This window comes from Ambystoma mexicanum, chromosome 11 (assembly GCF_040938575.1).
Source record: "Ambystoma mexicanum isolate Mex_15411 chromosome 11, UKY_AmexF1_1, whole genome shotgun sequence".
Taxonomy (NCBI): Eukaryota; Metazoa; Chordata; class Amphibia; order Caudata; family Ambystomatidae; genus Ambystoma; species Ambystoma mexicanum.
This window is the reverse complement of record NC_090934.1, coordinates 93,107,171-93,133,784: the sequence shown is the minus strand read 5'-3', so window position 1 is coordinate 93,133,784 and position 26,614 is coordinate 93,107,171. Positions and strand designations below refer to the sequence as shown.

Genomic DNA, 26,614 nt, shown 5'->3' with positions numbered 1-26,614 from the left:
TACGAATAAGGTACTGTGTGTCCGACTTCGAGGAACTAGGGTGAACCCTTTTCTCCTCACCAAAGGCTTGTCCTTATCTTCCTTCCCGCTTATAACTTTTTCTTCCCTTTTGACAATATCTAAGCACTCCTGGCAATCCCCAATCGTGAACTGTTCTAACCTTGTGATCCTCGACAACAGGATCCCTGTCCAACTGAAATTGGCGCAGGCCTATTGACTTATCTACGTTTTATAAAGTGTCTCTTGGTTCTATCTGCCTTGACAAAAGTATTGCCTACGATTTCTGCCCACTAATCTCTTGTGTTAATTCATGTGCTAAGTGTGTTGACTATGGTAACATTTCTTCTCGCGGGTACGCTTCTCTTTCGTAAGACCGAACTGTCATTACTGTCAAAAAGTGATCGCGTAACAACCCCCGGTAACATCTTTGTTTCACAACACCGGTCTTTCAAATCCTAAGGTACTTACCTTGAATTGTTCTGCACAAGGGGAATTGGTGTGTAGTGGATTTGAAGTGCGATTTCATTTTTATAGAAGTGAAGTGTTTTGAAAACAGATGGTTTAAAAATAAATGTACTTATATATTTTTTTAACCAGAAACCTTGGGTCAGTGTTAGCTTGAGTCACAGTAATTGTAGTCCTTTGTGTAATCTCTACTACTGCTCATTTGCTCTTGAGATAAACCTGGCTGCTCCGCTACTGCTACCACTCTAACGTGTAGTACAGGCTTGTACGAAAGGTGAAATTGTACTACCACTTGTAGTCTTAATCTTGTGTAGTGGTCCCTAAGGGAACTGCCCCGGATTCTGCCTAACACACGGTACGGGCTGGTGGCAGCTCCGTGGTGAACTGACCGGTGCCCTGAGCGTCCTCCATTTTGGGATGCCCAGGCCTTGCCATTGGAATCAGTGGATTCCTTATAGGAAACAAGATGGACCTGTGGCCTCTTGCTTTCTATCACCTGTTACCTTACTTTTACCAAAGTCCTGGGAAGCCATGACCCTGTCCTTTCCCCCTGACTGGCTGTTGGATGGAAGTTCCATATATGGTGTTGTGGGGAAGCCCAGGCCTGACTGGCTGGAGCCTTCCCAATGACTGTATGGTGTAGGTACGTCCGTGGGGTGGGACGTGGGTGAATGGAGTGTAGGATGTATAAGCATTCTGTGTTATGTGTGTCTAGTATCTGGTGTTTGACACAATGACTGAGACAGCCCTGCCCGAAACTGGTATGATTGCAGTGTGTAGTGGTGAATGGCAGAGTGCTTGTCCGAATCCACTTTCTGTGTTGCGAGTGTCTGGATGGTAGGAATGGCCCGAATGTACAGTGTGCCTGATTGGCTGCCTGAAAGCCCTTCTGAGTGATTGGTTGCCTGAGTGTGACCCAGCAGATTGAATGGGAGATCAACAGTATATCTGGGGGCCTCTCACTGCTAGAAATTGTTCAGAAGCTGAAGCAGAAACTGACATCGAAACTGACGCCGTTCAGAAGCTGAAGTTGATGCTTAACTTTGAAGCCCACTGGAAGAAGAAGAACTGCTGCTGCTGTCCCTTGCTAATCTGAAAGCTGCTGTGCCTTCAAAGAACTGATCCAAGACAGGACCTGGCTAGGAGACCTCTTCCCGAGCTACTAGGGACCATCGTGCACCAGCTGATCTTTGTCAAAGCTCCCTGGTACACAGACCTACGAAAGGCGCCGACCGAAGAAGGGGAACACCGAGGAGAACAAAGAAGCTCCGGACAGTCGTTCACCGTCGACGACTGTCGTTGCTGTGATCCCTTTGCATAAGAACATTTGATCCAAGGACTCCCTTGTTCACCCTCGTCGACCGCTTTCGTCCTGCCGGAGAAAGTCAAGGCTGCCGACGACCGAGGAGAATCCCCTGGTGGGTTTCCCGCCACCCTAAAACCTCAAAGACACTGACGAAGCTACTGAATCCAGCCGTGGTCCCGTCACATTCGCCAAAGCCAGATGCCGATGACTCAACACCCTTGCTGGGCCAAAGTTCCTCATTGACTCTTTGCAGCAATGAACACTCGCCGTCGAGGTGCAGCGCACGCCTCGGCTTCACAGGACGTTCACAAGCTTTCGTCAACGAGCACCGCGAAGCTGCTCCCTCTACAACGTTCACCCTTTCTTCACCGAATCTCGACGACCCGTGTCTCCTGCCTGAGTGCGCTCAAGAAGGGCCTGCCAACAACTCACCTAAGAACTCTACGAAACCAGGTACTTTGGGGCAGTAGAACTTTTATAGAAGGAGATAAGACTAACAGAGAAGATATGGAGTTGGCTTGTAGTGCGTCGTCATTTACAGGTTGCCCAGGTGGGGGGATCCTCATACAGAACCGTGCCAAGAGGTAGGGGTTCATTATTCTGCCAATTGTCTAACCAACTTGTTTTCCTCCTAAGTCTATGGTTGATATCGTTTTGCTGTGTTGATTCATATGCTATTTGAACTGAGTACAGTTGATGCATTTTAATGGACTCAGAGGAATCGTGGTACCACCTAGAACTGTGTATATATTTGCCATTGTAGATTAACAGAGCACAAAGTGAGTTATTGTGATTGTGTATATAAACGTGAACCTTAATTATATAAAGACTATTTTAACTAATATAGTGTGTGGACATTCCTTTGTGGGTGCTTGGGGACGACAATGTACTTAAGAACCAGCCCGCATCACCTCCTGAGAAGCAAGGCCTTGATTGCTCGTCCATTGCTACCGTTAAAGAGAATCTTGGCTGGGGTCCTATGTGCCTCTAATCTACCATATAGAGAGCAGGAGTAGAGACACCCCTTCGGTCTTTACACACGGTTGATAGCACCAACTTATCCGAGGTGAAGTGTGTTATATGCCCCCCTATTGGAGAGGCATGGGAGGGGTCCTGAAGCGGGTGGTCATGGTCTTGGAAGTGTTGCTCCACCTCTGGCAGTGGAGAACATCCCTCGGCTGCGAGGTCTACGATGGCCCATTTGGAACCCATTGAGAGGCTTGTCCTTGATTGGAACCCCAGGATGAGCGCTGATTTTGGCTGTATCCAGAACCCCTCTGCAAATATTGTCCTCTGAAGTGACAAATTGTTACCGCCTCTTTGGCCTGATGGTTGGTTTGTGAGCTGGCCTAAATACTTACGAGTGTCATACTCATCCTTAGCACTCTTTTATTCACCCTCAACCGCTTTGCTGAACAGGACGTTAGGTTCGATAGGCATATTGAGGAGCATTGACTGCGCTTCCAACTTAAAACCTGATTGGCGTAGCCACGCATGGCATTTTAGGAGTGTCCCTTCAGCAATGTTTCTACCAGCATTATCTGTCGCATCCAAGTTATTTTGTAGGATGCAGTTAGACACCGCCTTTCCTTCCGCTACTGCCAGGGACAGTTGGGGCTTTAGAGGTTCTGGGGCTGAGGCCATTAAAGTTTCAATCTCCTCCCGCTTGCAGCAGTTGTAACTTGCCAGCAAGGTGGTATTGTTGACAATTCTTGTTTGAAAAGCCGCTGAGGTGGCCACTTTCCTCCCAAGAGTGTTTCATCTTCTTGCTCGCTGTATCAGGGGTGATTCTGAGGAAGCTAGAGGTGTTCCAGCCCTTTTTCTGGTCATGGCAACTACCAGCGAATCTGGCCTTAATTCTGCCCCCCCCCGATGTAAAGGGGGTCTGTGGGCACAGGGCGGAACATGTTCTCAATACGTGGGTTTACTGCCCGCATTTGACTTAGTTTCTAGAGAAGGTTGAATTCTTCTCTGTATTGACTGTAGAATGGGTATACATTGGGTTGAAGCCTTTTTTATTCCCCAATATGCCCTCTATAAAAATCCTTGTCCAATTGAGTTTCAATATGGAAATGCTCTACTGCGTTCATGAGCATGTCATTACATTGAAGTTGGGTTGTCCGCCAGTGAGTCTGCCACCGGCAGGTCTACATGATCAGGAGAGGGTAAGATGTAAACGTCTTCTTCATCCTCATCATAGTAATGACCTAACTCCTAGGGTATCTTGCTCCTCAGACTCTGTATTGGGATCATAGAGATAAAATTGGTCTGGGTCTTGCTGAGGGGTAACTTGAACGGTGTCTATACATGCCCTTTTGCTGGGGGTTGCGATGATGTGGCGCCACTAGTAGGTGGCGTGTTCTGTATGCTTTGTATTGCCTGGGGATTTTTTTCAAAGAAATCTGCCATTAAGGACATGCATCTCATCACTATCAATGTCCTCAGCAGACCACTGTGTGACATTTGGTATAGATACAGAAGAAGGAGTTCATTCTGGAGCAGACTGCCCTTTGTGTTTCATAGCTGCAGCTATAGTACCCTCCCATTGGGAAACGCTCTTTCTCCTTATCTGATGCACGCACTTTCTCCCTATGGGAATGGTGACTCTTAGAAGTGTGTTTCTTTCGAAGTTCTCCCTTTAAGGAGTGTCTCCGGGACATGTTGTTGCCCCAGGTGGGACATTTTCAAAGTCTGCATGTTTTTTGCCGAATTCGGCGTTAATGAGGATTATCGAATTTCAGCGGACGGGAGAATTGGAGCTGTGTCTTCCGATGCTCGGTTTTCGGCTGCTGCATTGGACGCGGTGTACGCGTATCCTTTATCGTGCGACATTTGCGGCCTGTCGAGAGGTGAACGTGATGTTGAGTGCCCAGAGGACAGGGAGCTAGTGGACCTACCCCACAACGCTGTGTGCGGCCGTGTAGACAAAGTTATCGTCGACTTCTGGCCTTGGGGTATGTGCTTTGCGTGGGATGATTTGTGTGTCCCCGTAACAGCGTTGCTGGCCTGTCTGATGTGGTCGGGGGCTAGGACGTGGGAATCCGAAGGATCCCTATCACCTTTGCCGTCCGAAAAAGACGCCGATGCTGCCATTGCTGGATGCACCCTCCACGTCCATGGCGGCCTCTGCCTGCATGGCGTGGTGGGCCCAACGTTTTGTCTTTTGGTTCTTTAGGGTCTTGGATTTGAAAAGCAGACAAGCTCTACAGTGGCCCTCGTGATCCCTCGGAAGACAGGTTGTACACCCAGTGCTTTTCCTTCTTGGGACATTTTTTGTTGCAATTGGAGCAAATTTAAACAGTGTATTTTCCATGATTGGATGGAAAAGCAGCTTGCTGAATATAGAGGGTGAAATGGGGAAACTGCATTCTCTTAATAGTCTAGGATATGACCACCCCCCACTCTCCCTACTGTCTGGCCAAGGCCAGGAGAGGCCTTCCAAGGCCGAAGGGGTGTTGTCGAGGCAAGGTCTGCATCCAACGTCGTTTGTCCGTTGTCGAAGGTGATCGTCGAAGCTCAGCAATATAAAGAATAGAAAGAGTAAGTAGCTCTAAGCACTTTGTTAATCAATGGGGTTAGCTGAAAAAGGAACTCTGCGTTTTAAACGTCCACCAATGATGGCGGAAAAAAACAATCTGAGGGACCTCGACGCGTAAAGGACCATGGGTACAGTGGAATTCACACTAGGGATAGTATTAATGGCACGCACTGTCGACTTCCCTTTTCGAGTTTCGAAAACTACAACTGCAATAGGCCGCAGCTTTCAATAGCTGTCGGCCTATGCAAAGAATGTGATTTCCCTTTATGTGCTTTTCCACTGCTCTTCAGGCAAGCGTGGTGGTCTGCATCTAAGATGGGTGCTGCCCGACACGTAACCGTACTGATATAGCAATGGAAAAGCTTCAGTGGAAGCTGTGGTGCTCCGTGTAGTGAGGAGCTTGAATGCCGGCTTGCAAATGAAGTCGCATTCGAAACTGATGGCACTTTCCTCTAATGACTTGCATCGGCATGCCAAGCTGTGGCATTGCAAAAACACGCTTGGGCACGCCGAATGCATCACAATCAATGCAGCACCCGAGTTTAATTCGGGAGGTGCGAGCCGGCGTCTCGGGGTGAGAGCTATTTCCCAGAAACCTAACTCACGTCTCTGGTCCCTAAAATGCACATGCGCACGTTGTGCTCGCCGGTATGACTTTGCCATCCCGGCGCTGAAACGCCGCAATGAAAACTCGAGGAAAATAGTATGAGAGTTGATAAATGATGAGCTCACGCTGCTACTAATGCACATTAATAAATGTTGAACCTGCGCTGGCGCGTTGCTACAAATACATGTATATATACAAGTCAACGTGCAAGCAGGCAGTTATCTGACAGAAATAATGATAGGTGTTAATGCAATGCATTAAACAGAGCCAAAATTATGGAGCTAAATTAAAGTGAACTTATCTGCTGGAAAGCAGCAAAAAGAAGAGGAAGGATCCCAGGTAGGATATGAAATGGGAAAGCTTGGAGGGTCCTGATTCGTTGGCACTTAGAAGGAGCTACTATAGCAGGAAAGTACTCATGGGAAATTGTGCGTTTCCTGGAATAGTTTCTAGTTTAGTTTAAAAAACAAAAGGAAAATATTTTTTTTTGTTGGTTAAGTGTTTAAAACTTTGTTTATTAAAATATTTTATTTGAGATTTGAAGGCTGCTGTATAGTAGCATTAAAAAAGTGTAAGCATAATGTGAGTCTCCAGTCTCCTGTCTTGACAGAAACCAAGCTAGGGGCAACCACAAAATAAACAAGTTACTTACCAACTGGTAACGTTCTTTCGACTGGATGTCCACAGAGGTCCATATCCCTCGAAGGCCTCCATCAAGGGCGACGTCACAGGACGTTATAAATAGGACGCACAGCGCCCATACACTCAGTTTACGTTTATTCCCCCAGAATGTGTGGCACCAGTCTGATGCCTGCTGGACTGCACTTAGCCTTGCGGAAAACGGAAGCTGAAATTGCATAGGAAATTCTCCTGAGGGGCAGGTCGGGAGGGCGATGTGGAATGCGTTGGAGGAACATCCAGTCGAAAGAACGTTACCAGTTGGTAAGTAACTTGTTCTTCGAATGGATTGTGTCCTCCAACGCATTCCACATCTTTGACAGACTCCCAAAGCAGTACCAGTAAATGGAGGAGGGAAAAGATTTTAGGGTACCCAATTAGATTGTGGAATAGAGAACCGCCTTCCCAAAGGCCATATCCTGACCATGGATTATATCCAGGGAATAATGTTTTACAAATGTATGGATTGAAGCCCAAGTAGCGGCATCACAAATATTCCTAATAGGAACACCCCGCTGGAGGGCGGTGGAAGTAGCCACGCCCCTAGTGGAGTGAGTTCTCAACCCATCAGGAGGGTCTTTACCCGCCAACCGGTAACACTCCGTAATGGTAAGGATAATCCACCTGGACAAGATCTGTTTGGTAACAGCCTGGTCCAATCGGTGTCCAGCATATCCTACAAAGAGTTGATCATCCACTCTGACCCTGGACATCCTAGAAACGTTAAGAGCTCTCGTAGGATCCAACCTATGGAGACGCTCCTTTTCCTTACCAGGATGAGGGGGAGGGTAAACAGATGGAAGAACCACCTTTTGACTCAAATGATATTCAGAGACTACCCTAGGTAGAAAAGAGGGACGTACACGCAGCACAACCCTGTACTTTTGAAACACAGTAAAGGGTGGCTTCGATGAAAGTGCTTGTAATTCACTCACTCTGCGAGCGGAAGCAACCGCAACCAAGAACACAGTCTTGAAGGACAGTAATCTCAAAGGACAAGAGTGCAAAGGTTCAAATGGAGCACCCATGAGAAATTTCAAAATAAAATCCAAATCACAAACCGGCACCTGGAATGGCAACGGCGGAAATACATTAGTCAGTCCTTTAAGAAACTGGGAATTCAAAGGAATCTTAAAATAAGAACATTCTTCAGTCGAGCGCTTAAAAGATGGACAGCACCGCCAGATAACCTTTAATGGTACCCACTTGAAGGCCCCTGTGGGCCAAAGAAAGAAAGAAAGATAAAACCATAGGAATGGAGTACTGAAAAGGATCAACATTGTGATCCCTGCACCAGTCACAGAACTTACACCAACGGTGCAGGGATTTGGTTGCAGGCCGCATGGCCGAAAGCAACGCCTCCATCACGTCATCTGGGAGGCCCCAATCCTTATACCTCAACCTTTCAGATACCAAGCATGAAAGTTGAGAGTCTTGACCTCTGGTTGGAGAACCTGACCCCCACCCCACCCCCCTCTCGCGCAAGAGCAGGTCCTCTCAGTGGGGAAGACGGCGTGGAGGTCAGACGGACATTTCCAGAAGGTCCGGCTACCACGCATTCCTGGCCCAATCCGGAGCAATGAGGATCATGTGGGAAATGAACCTTCGCAACACTTGAGGAATGACGGGGTCTGGAGTAAACGCATAGAGCAGTGGGAATGACCAATCCACCACAAAAGCGTCTCCTAAGGCTCCTCTTGGAGGAAATTCCCTTGAGCAGAATCTCTCGCACTTCTGGTTGATACTGGTGGTGAAGAGATCCTCTTGCGGGGTTCCCCAAAGGGCGAAGATCTCCTGAAGGACTTCCTAAGCCAGCTCTCTCTCGTGAGAGACCGTGCTCTGCCTGCTTAGAGCGTCAGCAGATTAACTGCAGAGAGCGAAATTTCCTGCTGGATGGCCCAGAACCAGAGCTGCATTGCCTCTCTGCAAAACTGAAGTGACCCTACCCCCACCCCCTTTTTGTTGAGGAAATGCAAGGCCACTGTGTTGTCCGTCATGATCAGAACACTTTTCCCCCGTACAGAGGGCAGAAATGCCTTCAGAGCTAGCCTGACGGCCTTCAGCTCTAATAGATTGATGTGGAGTCTGGACTCTGACGGAGACCAACGACCGCTAGCGGTAAAGTCGTTGGCATGAGCGCACCATCCTGTGAGGGAGCATCCATCACTACCGTCACCTGCGGCCACGGTTGCCAAAACTGTTCCCCCTTCATCAGGTTCCCTTCAATGAAGAACCTGGGAGACCGAGAGTGGAATCTGAACGGGATCCGACATCTTGCCAGAGAACTGAGACCACTGCATCTTGAGCACCCACTGCAGGGATCTCATCCGCAGCCGGGCCTCTGGCACCAGAAAAAAGCAGGATGCCATGAGGCCGAGCAACCTTAAGAATTAAAAAGCCAGGAGACTCTGGGCATGTTGAAACTTGTCCACCATCTGCACAATGAGATGAGCTCTTACCTTTGGAGGCAAACACTTTCCCCAAGGATGTGTCCAACACAGCACCAATGTACTGGAGCTGTTGTGAAGGTGTCGGGTGCGACTTCTTAAAATTCAGGGAGAAGCCCAGCCTGTGAAGGGTGCGGCAGTGACACAGATGATCCAACGGTAGCTCGGGAGAGCGCGCCCAGATCAGCCAGTTATCCAGGTAGGGCTAGACGTGAATCCGCCCCCACCTGAGGTACGCTGCCACCACCACCATGAGCTTGGTGAAGGCCCTCGGGGCGGAGGTCAATCCAAACGGCAGGACCCGAAACTGAAAATGCGAGTCCCCAGCCACAAACCTCAGGTACTTCCTGTGCGCTGCATGGTTCGGCACATTGAAGTAAGCATCCTTGAGGTCCAGAGACAACTACCAATCCTGAAGTTGAAGGGCCTGGAGGACTTGAGAAAGAGTGACCATCTTGAACTTGTCCTTCCTGAGAAGTTTGTTCAACCAAACCAAGTCCATGATGGGTCTCAATCCCATGTCTTTCATTGGGATCAAAAAATAAGGGGAATACTATCCCTTGTTCCTCTCCACTACAGGCACCAGTTCTATAGCACCTTTCTCCAGCAGGCTCAAAATTTGCTGCGCAAGGAGCGGATCCGGAAGCTTCAAAGAATTTTTCCCTGGTGGATTGTCATGAGGCTGCTGAAGAAGGCAGTAGCCGTGTGCGATGGTATCCAGAACCCACGCATCTGAAGTATTGGCACGCCATTCTTCAAGATGCTGAGACAGTCTGCCCCCAACTGGCGAACCATGGGACATGGCCTCACGACTGTTTAGAAGCGGCTGCGGCAGCGCCTGAAGGCAAAGAGGCAGCTGCCCGAACGGCTTTGGCACCACGATTTCCTAGACCACCACAGACACTCTTTCACTGGCCCCTTCGACTGGCGGCCCGGCCCTTCTTGTTCTACAAAAGCAGGAGTAGTAACGAAAGGAACCTCCCCTCCACTGCTGTCCCCTATGACGAAAAGGCAGAGGTTAATGGTTAGGGAGAATTCTCTGTAAAGGCTAATTTCCCAAACCTAGTGAGTCCCCCAGCAGCTTTGCTGGATTTTTGGGGTTTATTGATTTCTCTGCTAAGAGTGAGACTCTTTTTCTCCCACTCTTAGACATGATTTGAGGTGTTCCTTTGACTTTGTATGTGTTTTATGGGCTATGGGGTCCTTTACCCCATAGGGCTTCATGTGTTTTTGGCATATGGGTTACACAGCACCTTCCGTGCCGTAACCCAGGGGTGTCGTAGCGACCCCCAAACAGACTCCATACCCTTGGACAGACTACTGTCTCCCAGGGCATGTAAAGTCACCATTGGCTTTACTAGTCTGAAATTGTGAACAGAACCAGTACAAACCATCATATTGTGGACGTACAGGTCGGGGCAATTCGATCGGGGTCTGTTGTTCGAGGGGGCACTGTCCAGTCCCCCCCGACCGAGTTTTGGCTGGTGGCAGTGGATACTACTTTTTATATTCGACCGCAAATATATCCCTATGGGATTTTCCCATTGTTCGAGGCTACCACTTTTTTAAAATAGCCTCGAACATACCGCTGGTTTATTAAATTAATATAAAATCACTGGTTGGTATTTTTTGCCGAAACTTGGTTCCAAAATGGCATTTGTGTTCGCTTCGGTGACTCCAACCCAAGTCGAGCCCTTTGTTCCACTTTTTGGCGGGCTTCTCCACAGAAGCCTCCAAAAGTGGTGCCACTCTGTCTGGGTACCACAGGGGGTGTGAGAGGGGGTTTAGGCACCCTGGACTGAGTTGCCTCGGCAACTCAAGTCGCACTCTTGTGTGATTGGCCCAAGTGGTGAGCCGCCCGGCTCACCACTTAGCATGTTTGAGTGACAGCTAGGCTGAATGAATGGGGGTTTTCTGCATAAAAGCAGGGCTTTGGGGACCGGAACTTCAGAAGTCGCCACAGGACCTAAAGAATCTGAGGAGGGAGAAGAAGCCGAGCCGACCTGCAACGACGACACCACCGGGGGAGCCCTGCTGAACCGTCTCACCACTTTTCCCGACGACAGAGGAGATCTCCAGCCCGGAGAGTCTTCTTCCTTTGACTGGTGGGGATAACCAGTTTGCCCGTCCTTTTGCCTTCCTGGACCATCTCGTGGCCACCTTGCCCGTGCCTAGCACCCCGGCAGCCGGAATACCACGGTTTACCACTACCGCAAAGAAAAGGGTGGTACCTTGTAACCGGGAAACTCTGCGGCTGGTTTCTTCCCTGGCAGCGCAACGACCTTCAGCTTTCCTCCACGTCGAGACCTCCTCTTCCTCTGGATGAAACACCGACTTGCACCCGCTTCCAGGAACAACTACCCCCGCTGGAGCGTTCTTCCCACTTTCAGGTACTGTGTCCCGCCTGGCTTCCCTTGCGACAGATCGTTCGGGGTGACAGTAAATCCTCGACTTTCTAACCTGGGTTAGCCTGGGACCTGTTAACTAACTTTTCCTGACTTGATCTCAATCTTTTTGCGAACTATTTACAAAGACTCTTTTGGCATAACCCCACTGTGTGATCCTGGACACATTTCACTTGCTCTCTCTAAGAGTGGGCCTGGCATTTGAACTTCCTTGCTCTACAGTAGACTTTGCCTAACCTGCCTCACTGTGGTTCTTTGAAAAGTATTGAAATGTAGGTGCTTTCATAACTCTGCCTTTTTCCCTCCCTTTTTAATAACTTATTAGAGTGCCATCTTATGTTAAGCGCTCACCTCTGTCTGAAAATAAGTGGTGTTTCTCACTAAGACTTCTCTAATAAGTAATCTAGTGACTGTGTGTTGAATTTACTTACCTCTTTTTGTGCTAGTGTAATTTACAAGTGTGTCTTTAAATAAATAACTATATACTTTTACACCAAAGCTCTGGTCAGTGTTTGCTTATGCTACTGTATCTCTGTACCTATTGTGTATACTCTATATACTGCCTAACCCATCTTGAGAGAAGTCTGACTGCTCAGCCACAGCTACCAGGTAAATCTGGGAGGTACAGACTGCTACCAATTGTGTTTACTGCCAATCACCTGTAGTCCTACATCTTTTGCAGTGGTCCCTAAGGGAACTGCACAGGTTTCTGCCTAACATTAACGCACTGCTGCGCTTAAAGATTTTGCAGCAGCTTTTGAGGTCTGCAAACGTTCAAGGCTCTCGTCAGCCTTGCTGCTAAACAAATGTTCACCATCAAAGGGCATGTTGAGAAGACGGGCCTGCACATCCGGAGCAAACCCTGACTTCTGCAACCACGCAAATCTGCGTATAACGGTGCTCGCAGCCATGGATCGGCTAACACTGTCGGCCGACTGAAGGGACTCCCACATGGCATCCTTGCCGTCCTGCACGAGAGCAAGGAACCCATCCTTTTCTTCCCCACAATATCCGGGTACTTCAATGGGAAATTGTGAGAAAAAAAATCCCTGAAGGCGCCGATAGCGCCAAAGGCTTCGATGTCGAGAGCATCGACAACCTCGACGTCGTGACCGCCGAAGGCTTTGGCGTCGACACCGGTGCCGACGGCGCAGTGGGCTGGTACAACGGCAAGGCGTTGATGTCCGAATCGGACGGACACGGCGCCGAACGAGTCGACGCCTGCCTGAGCCCTCAATAGGTTGTTGCAGTCTCGCTGGGGACGAGACCTAGAGACACGTCTCTTGCGACCTTTTGATTCCTTACCCGTAGAGGACCTCGACGGCCCCCAATGTGTGTCGCGTCGCGAACCCGAGCCTGAAGGCGTGCGAGCCACGGAACGAGACCGATCCTGGCTGTCTTCATCAGAAGGCGTGACCGGACCCGTGTCCTGCTATTGAAAAATCACTTTCATGGATTTCTTACACGCCGCCCATTCCTCCAGAGTCGAGGACTTCGTAGGGCACGTAACCTTCCTCGAGGCACCATCCTCCGAAGAGGACGGGAAAGGCGACCAGTGACAGCACTTCCTAGAGTGCCGGGACGAGGAGGACGAGTGGCGGGAACCACTCCGGGACCGAGATCCCCGGGACTCCTGATGGGGAGAGTCGCCCCTCAAGTTGTCTGTGGAAACCCCCTTGGACTTGGAAGTCCGGGACGTAACAGGCTTAGAGCCCCTACCTAGAGCTTCCCCTTCTGCTCCGGCAAGGCCTTGGCAGTCAGGGACTGGCATTTCAAGCAGTTGTTGGTGTCGTGTGACTCGTCTAGGCACCACAAACATATGCGGTGGGGGTCGGTAACGATATCTTCGACTTGCAGTCCCGGCAAGTCTTAAAGCAAGACCGCGAAGTCGGAGGGGTCAAAGAGAAAGACATCTTCTATGAAGAAAACACACGAGGCGCGCCGAGTCTCACGAAGTACACATTCGCAGAAAAAACAGAACTGAGGCTACGGGCGCTGTGCGTCCTATTTATGGCATCCTGTGATGTCGGCCTCGAAGGAGGCCGTCGAGGGACATGGCCCCGACGCCAGCGACGCAGGACACCCTCTGCCGAAAAAGTTTCCAAAGTGCACAGCTGTGGACATTACATGTCAAAGATGTGGTATGCGTTGGAGGGCACAATCCATTCGAAATATAAAACACTATATCAACAGTTACCAATTCGGAACACTTCATAGAAAAATAGTTACAGTGCCATTAAAAATTGACAGTGGGAATATGCATTTACATTTCAAAGAGCATGACTTAAAAATGCATTATAAATCACTGTTAATTACTGCAATTCTAATTTTTGGCTTAGAATGTCTTGGACCCTATCTTGGTACAGTAAAAATGACCAGGGTCAGACAGGCACCCCCAAAGTCACTTAAGGTGTTTTTCAAGGAGAGTAGTACGTTCTATAAAAATCAATGGGACAAAGCCAGTAGACCATCCATGTGTATGGAGAAAATTAATGTAAGTACTTATGTATGTACCTGTGTTAAACATGGTAACCGCAATGAACCTTAATATAGACCTCAGCCTAATCCATGCTGTATTTAATGTAAATATCATCCGTAACTCATTTAACCAATACATGCTACCCATGTAAGAAATGTCTGTGATAGAATACCTATGCAAGTAAATATTGTAACGTTTGTAACCTATCACCTCTGCAAACTACGGTAACCAACTCACTTAAGAAAAGCTCCTAGATGCCTCTGTGCTTGGTGCGTCATACAAATGATAAAATAAAGTGTTGGTTCTACCCAACTGGTGCAGATTCAGCTGCAAAGAACGCCAGTGAGGACCGAACGAGACCGCAAAGATAGTCAAAGGTTAGTTTGAAAACTGTTAGGCAGAATCCTGTGCAGTTCCCTTAGGGAACACTGCAAAAAGATTAAGACTACAGGAGTAAGCAGTAAACCCAATTGGTAGCAGTCTGCACCACCCAGATTTACCTGGTAGCTGTGTTAAACTACTAACTGGATGTAATTTTTCCATTCTTGTGTTAACTCTTGGAAATCATACCGGTCGCAGGGCAGAATTCGCAAGGACGTAAGAATAAACAATGGATCAGGGTAGTTTTTCTTTCATTCTTGCTTGCTCACCTCCTTTAGCTTCAACCCTGCTCCTGAAGCTAGCCATGATGGAAAAACACTTTTCGTCTATATAAAATAGTGTTGCTATAGAATTTACAACTGCAGCGCTATGCATACTGTTAAGGATGTTCTACATGTCCTCTGTTGAGTTTTGACCAGCCTTGATGAGTGCATGTACACTGTTTCTTCCAAATTAGTGCAAAGTGTGACTGTGCAATCTGACTCCACTCTTCGGAAAGGAGAGAGGGTAGTACTAAGATACAGTCAGTCACATGTTAGCACACACTAAAGACAGGTCTACACAAAATATTTCTTCATCATAGTAAATCTTTGCTGAAGGTAGAAACAGTGGGGCAGGGCAGTAGTCAGGCCAATCTGAAGAGGAATTGTCAATATGTTGGGTTGAGCAGTCCAGAGGAGGTGAAAAGTATCTAGGAGCTGCAGCTCCTTTGGAGCAAACATATCTCTCTGAAACGGGCTTCTTTGTATTCACTTTGCTCTGACCAATGAAGTAGTGTTTTGTGGAGGTTCCAGGCCAATATCTTCATCAGGAGGTGCTTCAATGGCCAGTTTGGGCTTCTTCCAGTAATTTGTCTTTATTGATGTTGCATATTTCGATGTCGAAACACTTGATCTGCTCAACAGCAAGGTGGTCAACTTTGAGGAGCTCTTGGACATTAATCAAACAGTTGGTGACGCTATCAACGCAGAGTGATGGTTACAATGCTGATGTTAATAATGCCCTGTGATGAATCCCTGGGTGTACCAGAATGGGGCCCCCTTGAGCCCTCCTTTCCAGAATCGTCCTTATTGGCCTTGTTTTGTTAACTGCTTTTTTTTCGGTAGCAAGTATTTACTTTTTCCCGTTTGGATAACGTTGGAGGTCTTTCTGATGAGCTTCAACGTTTCCTGGGTATGTTGGTTTGTGTTAGGGAGAATTCTCTTATAAGGCTAATTTCCCAAACGTAGTGAGTCCCCCAGCAGCTTTGCTGGATTTTTTAGGGTTTGTTTTTTTCTCCTGCTAAGAGTGAGACTCTTTTCCTCCCAGTCTTAGGCATGATATGAGGTATGTCTTTGACTGTTTGTGTGCTTATGGGCTTTGGGGTTTTCTTTTTGCTCCATAGGGTATCATCTATTTTTTATGTGCGTGTAACACAGCACACTAATTTGAGTAACACAGGGGTGTCATAGTGACCCCTAAACATAGACTCCATAACCTGGTACTGACTACTGTCTCCCAGGGCATGTAAAGTCACCATTAACTTTACAAGTCCTAAATTGTGAACACAACCAGTAAAAACCATCATAGTGTGGAAGTACTGTAAGTGGTTAATTATATTGCCCCTGGGTCTGTTTTCAAGGGGGCACTGTCCAGTCCCCCCTTGTCGAGCTTCTGGCTGGTGGCAGTGGTTACCACGCAAAGTATTCCACCAGAATATTCTGTATGGGATTTTCCCATTGATTTTAAACGCACCACTTTTTGGTGCAATGTTAAAGATACCGCTGGTTTATTTATTTAATATTAAATCAACGGTTGGGTATTTTTGCCCGAACTCTTTTCTAAAATGGCGTTTGTGGTCGTCTCTGTAACTCTGACCAAGGTCGAGCCCTTTGTGCCTTTTTTTGGCGGGCTTCTCCACAGAAGCCCTCCAAATGGTGACACTCTCTCTGGGTGGGAGAGGATGGGCGGGGAGGGGAATTGGCACCCTGGACTGCGTTGCCTTAGCAACTCAAGTCGCACTCTGTTCTGATTGGGCCAGTGGTGAGCCGCCCGGCTCACCACTTAGCATGTTTGAGTGACAGCTAGGCTGTTGAATGGTGGTTTTTCTGCATAAAAGCAGGGCCTTTGGGACTGGAACTTCAGAAGTCGCCACAGGACCTAAGAATCCGAAGAGGGAAGAATCTGAGCCATTTGCAACGACGACACCACCGGTGACGCTCTGCTGCAATTACCTCACTTTCCCGACAAGAGAAGATCTTCTGCTGGACGAGTCTTCTTCCTCTGAGCTGGTGGGACCAACCAGTTCACCCCTTTCGCCTTCCAAAGACGTCGCTTGGTCGAATCGCCCGTGCCAAGCACCCCAGCGGCCGGATAGCCAAGTTCACCACTTTGACTGCGAATAAAAGGAACGCACCTTTTACTGACGAAACTCTGCGGCTGGTTTCATCCCTGTGCAGTGCAACGACTCCACGTTTCCTCCTCGAAGAGATCCTCTCTTCCCCTGGTCGAAACAACGAACTGCAACCACTGCCAGGAACAACTGCCACCGCTAGAGCTTCCTCTCTCTTTAAGGTACTGTGTCCTGCCTGGCCTCCCTTTCTTCGGTTTGCCCAAGGTGACCCTTAAATCCTTGGCTTTCCAACTGGGTTGGCCCCAGGCCTTCTAACTTTACCTTCTTGAATCACCCCAACCTCTTTTGAACATTCTGCAAAGACGTTTAGTGCATTTTAAACCGTGTGATCCTGGGCACATTTCGCTTTGCTCCATTTAAAGTGGGCCTGGCCTATGAACCTTGGCTCTACAGTATATACTGCCTTTATTCCCTTGCTGAGAACTCCTAAAAGTGATGGGACCCGTTTTATTTCTATGCTCTGCCTTTTTCTTTCCCTTTAACTGAACTATTGGAGTGCCATCAGGTTACGCGCTCACATCTGTTTTAACAAATCGTGGTGTTTTAACTCTGACTTGTCTGATAGTTATCAAGGGAGGTGTGTATAATTTACCTCACTGTTTTTTAACTTGCTTTTGATTTAGAGTGCTAGTATATTGCCTAAAGAAATAATTATATACTTTTTATACAAAGCTCTGGTCAGTGTTTGTTTACTTTACTGTGTTTTTAGCTCTATTGTGTATACTCTATATACTGACCTACTCTTCTTGAGAGAAGTCTGACTGCTCAGCCACAGCTACCAGGTAAATGTGTCATTTGGTCACCTCTTTGGAAACTCTTAAGTTGTGCAAGGCGGAGGTGACATTAAAATTAAGAAATCGTACAGGATTGAATCAAAAAGCCAATTAGCACATCAGTACCTTAGGAATAACCTGGCAGGAGCTGCATGCGAGAGATCTGAGCTTAGGTGGCCAAATTATCTTGCAGAGATAGGATATGTGCCCTGGAATGGTCCAATGGAAGCACTTCCATTTACAAGGACTGTAGGGGCTTGGACGTAAGAATATGTATTTGTTTGAGCTGAAATCTCAATGGAGTCTTTGTTGCAACCAGGTAAAAATCAGCAAAAGTGTTAGAAAGACAAAACAAATAAGTGATTGAGCTTACTTTAATATTTCTTCTCTGCATTGCCGCTGTGTTGCGAAGCAAGCTATGGCCCACATTTTGATCTCCACACCTGTGTGGAACTGCTTTCCTCGCATATCCCACACACCATGGCTGGGGGTAGCCACTGTCCGATTCTGCAGAAATTACAAACAGAGGATGCCATTGAAACATGAAACTCCATTCCTCATCTCTGCCTTTACAAATTCATTTATAGGACCATCTGCATACTTTTTTACTTATTAATGTCAAACCTACATTGCACTCTACTTACTAAAGAATGGATAATGGTATAAAGAGCATAACAGAAAAATATGTATTATGCTGTGAAGCAAAAAACATACCCTTCCACCATACTGCAACATGGGTGCTGGAAGAACTCGCCCAGTCACATGCGCCATCTCATCTCGGATTTTAAACTGAAATTCTTGCACAAACTGATCAGCTTCATAATTAGCACTTCTTACCTGAAAGCAAAGAAAATAATTTAAACAACAATTACTCACTGTATCGTTTGTAGTCTTAGTCGTTCGGGCATTATACATGCAGCATTCTGTGACTGGACAGTACCAGATCAGGTGCATAAAGGTTTAGGGAAAAGAAGCCCAAGTGTTATTGACTATTTCGCCGCACATGTGTCCTGGGTCCCAGCAAGGACCATGTTAACTGTCTGGGTAATGGCTGCTGCCTTGGAGAAACCCTTGTGGGTGTCGAAAGTGGAATTTGGCCCATGGGTGTCACGTCGCTGTTCACACTCCTTCCAGAATCGCATGCAATAAGATCTGCAAGGAGGACTAAATCCCCCAACAGATCTACTGCATGCACACATGTGGTGCTTACGTGCGGATTCCCACCACAAGAACATGGAAGTCCCTGGCCGCAGCACCACTGAATGAAAATATTCTCAAAGATGTAGCCAGGACATTCTTTTTTTGCTTACAGTGGGTTGCTCTTGGAATTCTGAGCTACTCTGTGATTTAGCCACGCCATCACTCAGCCAGAAAACTGGACAAGTTCCTACTCCAAATGACTGCACATTGTGCATGACGCTAAGCAGAACTCGGGACTCTCCTTATCTATGTAACTGAGCCCATCATGTTTTCTGGTCTGACTTCTCTACTCTCGACTCTTGACTTCTGGGTTCCCCCTTTCCACAGTAGGAAATGCCCCTACTCAAGTCTTATCTGTACTCCATGTTCCTCGCCACTTTCACCATGTCAGTTTCTGGAATTTTGTTCTGGCTTAGAACGCTTCTTCACAGTTTGTTAACCTTGAAACTGGAGTAGCTACCAACCACCCCTCTTTTTTGGTTTCGGGACAGACTTATGTCTTGTGGACTTGTTTGCATCTGCATTCCGCCATGTTGCACAGATGCTGAACTCGAATTCTGGCACCTGGACCCCTGGATGGGGCTTCCATTTCATGCTAAACAGGAGGAGCTGCATTAACTTACAATGGTATAGGTATATAGCATAATATTAGTCTTTTGTTCAGTCTGGATATCACACTGGCACTATTCTGGCTCAGGGTCCACAGGTCAACCTTCTCTTTGACCGGATCCTCCCATCCATCATTAACTTTCTTCCTTCTCTCCTCCTCGCCCCCTTCTTTCCATTCTGTCCCTCCCCCTCTGACTGAAGTACCACGCCCCTGTATGCCACCTCAGAAAACATTGAAAGACAGAGACCACCTCCACCTGGTGACTAAACGCCCGCTCAGGCAACATACACTCTGCTGACATCTATCTCCTTCTTGAAGACACTGATCTTGACATTCTCTCTCTCCCTTACTGAGACATGGTTCAATACCAACGGATGGGTTGGGAGCTTGGAGGAACGGCAGACCCCTACACTATTGTTTAATCTGGTTGGGCGATTATATGAACCCTGAATCCTAGTACATGTTTTGCTTGGGAAAAAGCTCCGAAATTCCCAATGGTAGAGTATGCACACCTTGTTGGTAATGGCACTGGATTACGTTAACATCCTGGATAGGGCTCCTTAGGTAAGAAGGTCAGGACACATTGTATTGGTCCACAAATTGTTTTTTTATTATTTTGCAGGCTGAACAGCCGTATTACTCAGCCCCGGATCCCCAGTGCCTACCCAGCCTCTGCTATACAGGACCAGAATTCCAGACCATTCTGTGGCCTTCCACCTCCTTATGCAAGGACCTCCACCATTTGTCTACTCTACCATGACAAAGACTTTGGTCGAAACACGTGTTGGCTCTTCTCACATGCAACTAGCACTGCACGTGCTATAATCGTCACACAATATAAAACCACAAAATAATAAAATAACAATTTGTGGACCAAGACAAGGTGTCCTGACCTCCTTACCTAAGGAGCCCTATCCAGAATGTTAACGCCATTACCAACAAGTTTTGCCCACCCACTCATGGTTCAATGGTAGCTCAGTCACTGCTTTTAACTCCCTCCTACCTAATGGAGGTAAGATCATTTCCAAGCCACGGCCACACCGTTCTGGCGGTGGGGTTGCCTTAATCTTACCTGAGTGGGTACTGTACGGAACTCATGGGGGCAACAGTAAAGACAGACACAAGTGATCACAATTCAAGGGAGTTTATTGAACTAGAAATAAAGGGTGGAAAAACGCCTAACCTAAACCCAAGATTGGAGCAAACGTTGACCATCAAATGAAAAAAATGGCAGTTCTAGTGGCGTCAAAATAAAATAGCCCAATTCTAAGAAAAACCTATTGCCAATTCCTTACAACTAAGAGTGTGGGATAAAAACCTATTGCCAATTCCTTACAACTAAGAGTGTGGGATAGGGTATCACAATAAAGGAAATAGCGTTCAAAATAATAAGTCAGGATGTGATTGCCTTGAGGTCTCCCTTCCCCACGTTTTTAGCACAGGACAAGGTGGGACTAAGGGGCACAGCACACACACGAGCCTTCCCAGCACAATCTAAAAGTTCTGTATCAGCCATCAGGTTCTTCGACGGTTAAGTCTCTTTCAAATAAAAGTCTCTCGCCTTCAAGGCCTGATGCTCTCAACAAAAACACAAATGTTCGGTTCTACAAATACTTTTGGCGATAGCTTCACCTCTGGGTCCCCCTCTTCTGGGCGCAGACCCCTCAGTAATTGTATTTAACAAAGTCACAAGACAGTTTCCTTCTCAATGAACTTTGGGTGATAGCTTTCCAACCCTGGATCTTCCTCAGCCGAGCTCGAATCCCAAATGACAAGGGTCACTTCCTTTCCCCTCGTCTTGCAATATTTCTTACTTTCACAAATCTTAATGTCTTTTTTTTAAACAGGTTTTTCAGGCTTTTCCCCTCGTTGTGGGTTTCACTCTCCCAGGGTCACTTTTGCCAACTTTTCTGATACACAGTTCATGTACTAAATTTCACTGTGCAGGATTCACTTCCCTAAGCTTTCATAATCATCTGCCAGTCAAAAACCTTCAACGGTACAGAGGATTTTACAAGACCCATATATGACCACTTTGACCATTCTTCGCCTCTTCCCAAGGCCTTCTGGTTACGGTAATCTTTACTTTTGGGTAATCGTCCAGAGTTTTCTGCTTGAGCACCCACATGGTGCCGGCTTCCTCTGTTACTGGATTCCCCTCTTTACGCAATCGTATCTTTTCAAAGTTCAAATTAGCTCTTGCTTCTTTTCGTTCAACACAGTTCGGTTTCTTATCGACACTCCCCTTGACTCATCGGCTGTGATGAACCGCTTGGCTTTGGAGTCAAGGTTGGTACCACTGAGGCAAGCGTTTCTCTCTGGCTTGGTAATCAGCGGAGGAGGTTCTCCTGTACCATTGACATCTGCTGCAACACACGTTGGCCTCTGTTTGCGGTCTTATGTTTCTGTCTGTGGAGGTTTCACTGGCCTTGGGCAAGGTCATCTCTCTCCTCATCACCCTCTCAGTCTGCACCATCGTTCTCTTGCTCTTGAACTGTCGTGCTTAGTAAGCTCTTACATCATGCAGATTGCCTTGCTCATATTGTGCTCCAACTTTCATTCCTGTGGGGAAGGGAAAGGGTCGTCAAATGTGCGTGATTCTGGTCTATTGCCTGAATTTACCCGACTATGTTATTGGGACAAGTCAGGTAAACGTCCTTGGTGTTAGTCTGTTGTCTTACGTATTGTGCGAACGTGTTTGTGAGAAAAAGGGGGGGGTTTAGAGAGAATTGTCTTATATGGCTAATTTCCCAAACCTAGTAAGTCCTCCAGCAGCTTTGCTGGATTTTTGGGGTTTGTTTTTTTCTCCTGCTAAGAGTGAGACTCTTTTACTCCCAGTTTTAGACAAGATTTGAGGTATGTCTTTGACTTGTTATGTGCTTATGGGATATGGGGTTTCTTTTTACTCCATAGGGTATCAACTGTTTTTCTGTATGTGTGGTACACAACACCCTCAGTGCAGTACCACAGGGGTGTCACAGTGACCCCCAAACATAGACTCCATACCCTGGGACTGACTAGTGTCTCCCAGGGCATGTAAAGTCACCATTGGATTTACTAGTCCAAAATTGTGAACAGAACCAGTACAAACCACCATATTGTGGAAGTACTGTTAAGGGGTAATTCGATTGCCCCTGGGTCTGTTTTCGAGGGGGCACTGTCCCGTCCCCCCTCGTCGAGTTTCTGGCTGGTGGCGATGGTTACCACGCGAAATATTCCACCGTAATAATCTCTACGGGATTTTCCCATTGATTTTAAACGCACCACTTTTTGGTGCAATGTTAAAGATACCGCCGGTTTATTTAATATTAAATCACCGGTTGGGTCTTTTTGCCAGAACTCGATTCTAAAATGGCATTTGTGTCCATCTCTGTAACTCTGACCACGGTCGAGCCCTTTGTTCCACTATTTTGGCGAGCTTCTCCACAGAAGCCCTCCAAATGGTGCCACTCTGTCTGGGTTTCACAGGAAAGGTGGAGGGGGGAATTGGCACACTGGACTGCGTTGCCTTACCAACCCAAGTCGCACTCTACTCTGATTGGCCCAGTGTTGAGCCGCCCAGCTCACCACTTAGCATGTGTGATTGACAGCTAGGCTGATGAATGGGGGGTTTTCTGCATAAAAGCAGGGCCTTTGGGACTGGAACTTCAGAAGTCGCCACAGGACCTAAGAAACCGAAGAGGGAAGAAGCTGAGCCACCTGCAACCGACGACACCACCGGTGAAGCCCTGCTGCAACGTCCTCACCACTATTCCAACGACAAGAGAAGATCTTCTGCTGGAAAGTCTTCTCCCTTTGAGCTGGTAGGACTGACCAGTTCACCCTATTTCGCTTCCAAAGACGTCACTTGGTCGAATCGCCCGTGTCAAGCACCCCGGCAGTCGGATTGCCAAGCTCACCACTTTTGACCGTGAATAAAAGGACTGCACCTTTTAATCGGGAACTACGCGGCTGGTTTCATCCCTGTGCAGTGCAACGACTCCATGTCCCCTCCTCGACGAGATCTTCTCTTCCCCTGGTCGGAACCAAGAACTTCAACCACTGCCAAGAACAACTGCCCCTGCTGGAGCTTCCTTTCTCTTCAAGGTACTGTGTCCTGCCTGGCCTCCCTTTCTACAGATTGCTAAAGGTGACCCTTAAATCCTTGGCTTCTAAACTGGGTTGGCTCCAGGCCTTCTAACTATCTCTTTTGAATCACCCCAACCTCTTTTGAACACTCTGCAAAGACTTTCAGTGCACTTTAAACCGTGTGATCCTGGGCACATTTCGCTTTGCTCCATTTAAAGTGGGCCTGGCCTATGAACTTTGGCTCTACAGTATAACCTGCCTTTCTCCCATTGCTCTGAACTCTTAAAATGTTTTGGGAGCTGTTTTATTCTTATGCTCTGCCTTTTTCTCTCCCTTTAACTACATTATCAGAGTGCCATCATGGTTAAGCACTCACATCTGTTCTAACAAATAGTAGTGTTTTAATCCTGACTTGTCTGATAACTATTAAGGGAGGTGTGTTTACTTTACCTGACTGTGTTTTTGCTTGCTTTTGATTGAGAGTGCTAGTATATGCCATAAAGTGTGTTTTAAATAAATAATTATATAACTTTTATACAAAGCTCTGGTCAGTGTTTGTTTGTTCTACTGTGTTTTGGCCCTATTGTGTATACTCTGCATACTGCCCTACTCTTCTTGAGAGAAGTCTGACTGCTCAGCCACAGCTACCAGGTAAACCTGGGTGTTGCAGACTGCTACCAATTGGGTTTACTGCTTACCCTTGCAGTCTTAATCTTTTTGCAGTGTTCCCCAAGGGAACTGCACAGGATTCTGCCTAACGGGGGGGGGGCAGTGTTTTGGAATATCCTACGTGGTAGGGTGGGGAAAAGCTGTTGAAAGAAGAAGGGGGATACCGCGTCTCGCCCGTCGCTGTCCTACTCCCACTCCCCAAGAACCCCCCCCCCCCATCCAGGTGATCCTCACTCACTGGTCCACCCGGAGGAACTGGATCCAATAGCGATGGCTGTGTCCTGGCCACCTGGGTGACAGATCCTCCGGGGACTAGCTAGGGAGAAAGCATCAGGTTTCTCACAGTACCCCCTTTCATCTTAACCACTCAGCTCTACTCTTCTTGAGAGCCTTATATGCAAGTTGGTCATCTCTCCCTCGTCCACCCCGACCATTTCTACCATTTAACGGTCTCCAGGGGCTACCTCCCTGATTTCTATTCTTCCTTACTTTCTACCTCCTCCAACCTGCTCCTACTGGGGGACTTTAAGATCCAATTGGACTCTCCTGGCACAGCACCATCTCTTTTCATTGACCTCTGCACCTCCATATCCCTCTCCATTCTGCCTTCTGGTCCACCCCGCTCTGCTGGACACACTCTGAACACCCTCATCCACTCTGACCGCCGTCTCTCATTGTCCATGGTCACCCCTCTCTCTTCGTTAGACCACTCCCTTTTCTCCTCCCACCTGTGTCCCTATGGCCCTGTGACCTCACCTCCAAAAGCCCTGCCAACCTCATTCATGAACATCCGCCCGATTAAACGAGTGGCAAATGTTGCCTTCACTTCCACCTTTATCTCCCCTTGCCCCCAACACAGATTCATACATCGACACTGCTCGCATCAACTTGTCCATCACCAACACCCTTGACATTGTTGCCCCTGTCATGAGGATCCGCTTGAAATACGCCTCCAAGCGTAACACCTAATACGACTCCAAACTTGCAGCCCTGAAACGAAGGTGCAGAGCTGAGGGACGGAAGTGGCAAACCTCAGGCAATACAGACTTGCTATCCGTGCCAAGAAAAGGGCCCACATTCAGGCATGGGTATATGGTGCATCCAACAACAGGGCTGAATCAACTCTTCAAAATCTGCAGGGAACTAGCCAACACTTCGACAGTATCCTCCTCCCCTCACTCCCCCACCCCCCAACTCCCTTCTCAGGCCTTTTGCAATGCACTCGCCACTCACTTTATCACCAAAACCCAGGACATCCTGAACAGCCTTGTTACACACTCTCCCATCCCATCCCTCAGCCCCTTGCCTCCCTTGGCCGTTCCCCCACTAACCTCCTCCTTCGCCCTTGTCTCAACTGATGAAGTCACGATAGTTGTCTGCTTCATGAAGGTCTTTTCCAACAGGTTTCTCCTTGGTCTTCGACAACCATCAAGGACAACATTGGATCTCTTGCCGCTGCACTTGCTGATTTCTGTAACCTCCCCTTTGCTACTGGTTCTTTCCCCTCCTCCCTCAAGCACTCCCCTGTGCCCCCCTCCTTAAAAATGTGTCAGCAGACTCTTCCTGTCCAGCCAACTATCACTCCCTTCCTGGGCGAACTGCTGGAGAAGTTTGCCCTGTACCAACTCAACTCTCACACTGAACTTGTTGGTGGTCTCCACGACCATCAATCTGGATTCGGAGCATCCTGTGCAGAATTGCTCTCATCCCTGGAGTACAAATCACCAGCTGTCCTCATCCGTCTTGATTTTCCTTCTGTATTAGAAACGGTCAACCACTCCATCCTCATACAAAGGCTCCACGACACCCTTGGTATCTCGGAGCGTACACTGGACAGGATGACCCCCATCCTTACTGACCGCTCCAATCAAGTCACTGGTGGCACCTTTTCCTCTCCCACTTCCTTTTGCTCTTGTGGTATCGTCTACTCCTCTCTCTCCTTCCTCCCTCACAATCAGGACATTGCAAAAAAGTCTCACTTTCAGCTCTTCCTTCGCAAAGGAATTCTAACTTTTCTCACCTCCCCCCAGAAGCTCAATGTTACCCGAGACCTGGTTCTATCTAGGCTTGACTATTGCAATAGCCTCCTCCTTAATCTTCCTTTTTCCACTCTGCGTCCTCTCGAGCTAATCCAGAAAAGGGCAGCGAAACGTATCCTTGGCCTCAAGCCCAGGGACTGCATCTCCCCTGCCCTTAAAAGTCTTCACTGTCTCCTGGTTGCTTGACGGATTAAATTCAAATCCATATGTATCAACCACAAGGCTTTCTGGGAAAGGGGACCACACTATCTGCAACTCTCTCTTTCTAAATATTCCCCCTCTAGGCCCCTCTGCTCCTCTGGCACCAACCCTTTATGTGTAAAGCGTTTCGCTAAACAGAGGGCAGGAGGTCGATCTCTTTCCACAACTGGCTCCCTTCTTTGGAACAGCCTCCCCCTCCATCTTCGTCTAGAGCAGGACTTTCTTAAATTCCGGAAGCTCCTCAAGACTTACTCTTTACCTCTGCCCCTCCACCCCACTCTCCTCTGCTAATCTCACAGTTGATTGTTTGGTGTTCAGGGCCCATATGGATCCCTGACCCTGCCCACCCACACCGA

The 26,614-nt window shown here is 47.7% G+C and overlaps 1 protein-coding gene across 1 annotated transcript in view; it reads right to left on the bottom strand.

The window, feature by feature from the left end:
- LOC138503100 (protein argonaute-3) overlaps window positions 1–26,614 on the bottom strand; it is a 2,065,845-nt gene that overhangs the window by 790,808 nt on the left and 1,248,423 nt on the right. Inside the window, exons 10-11 of the mRNA XM_069622607.1 lie at window positions 18,186–18,308; window positions 17,845–17,978 (exon numbers count right to left, since the gene is read on the bottom strand). Of these exons, the coding sequence (XP_069478708.1) occupies window positions 17,845–17,978; window positions 18,186–18,308 (257 nt within the window). The remainder of the gene's footprint in view (window positions 1–17,844; window positions 17,979–18,185; window positions 18,309–26,614) is intronic.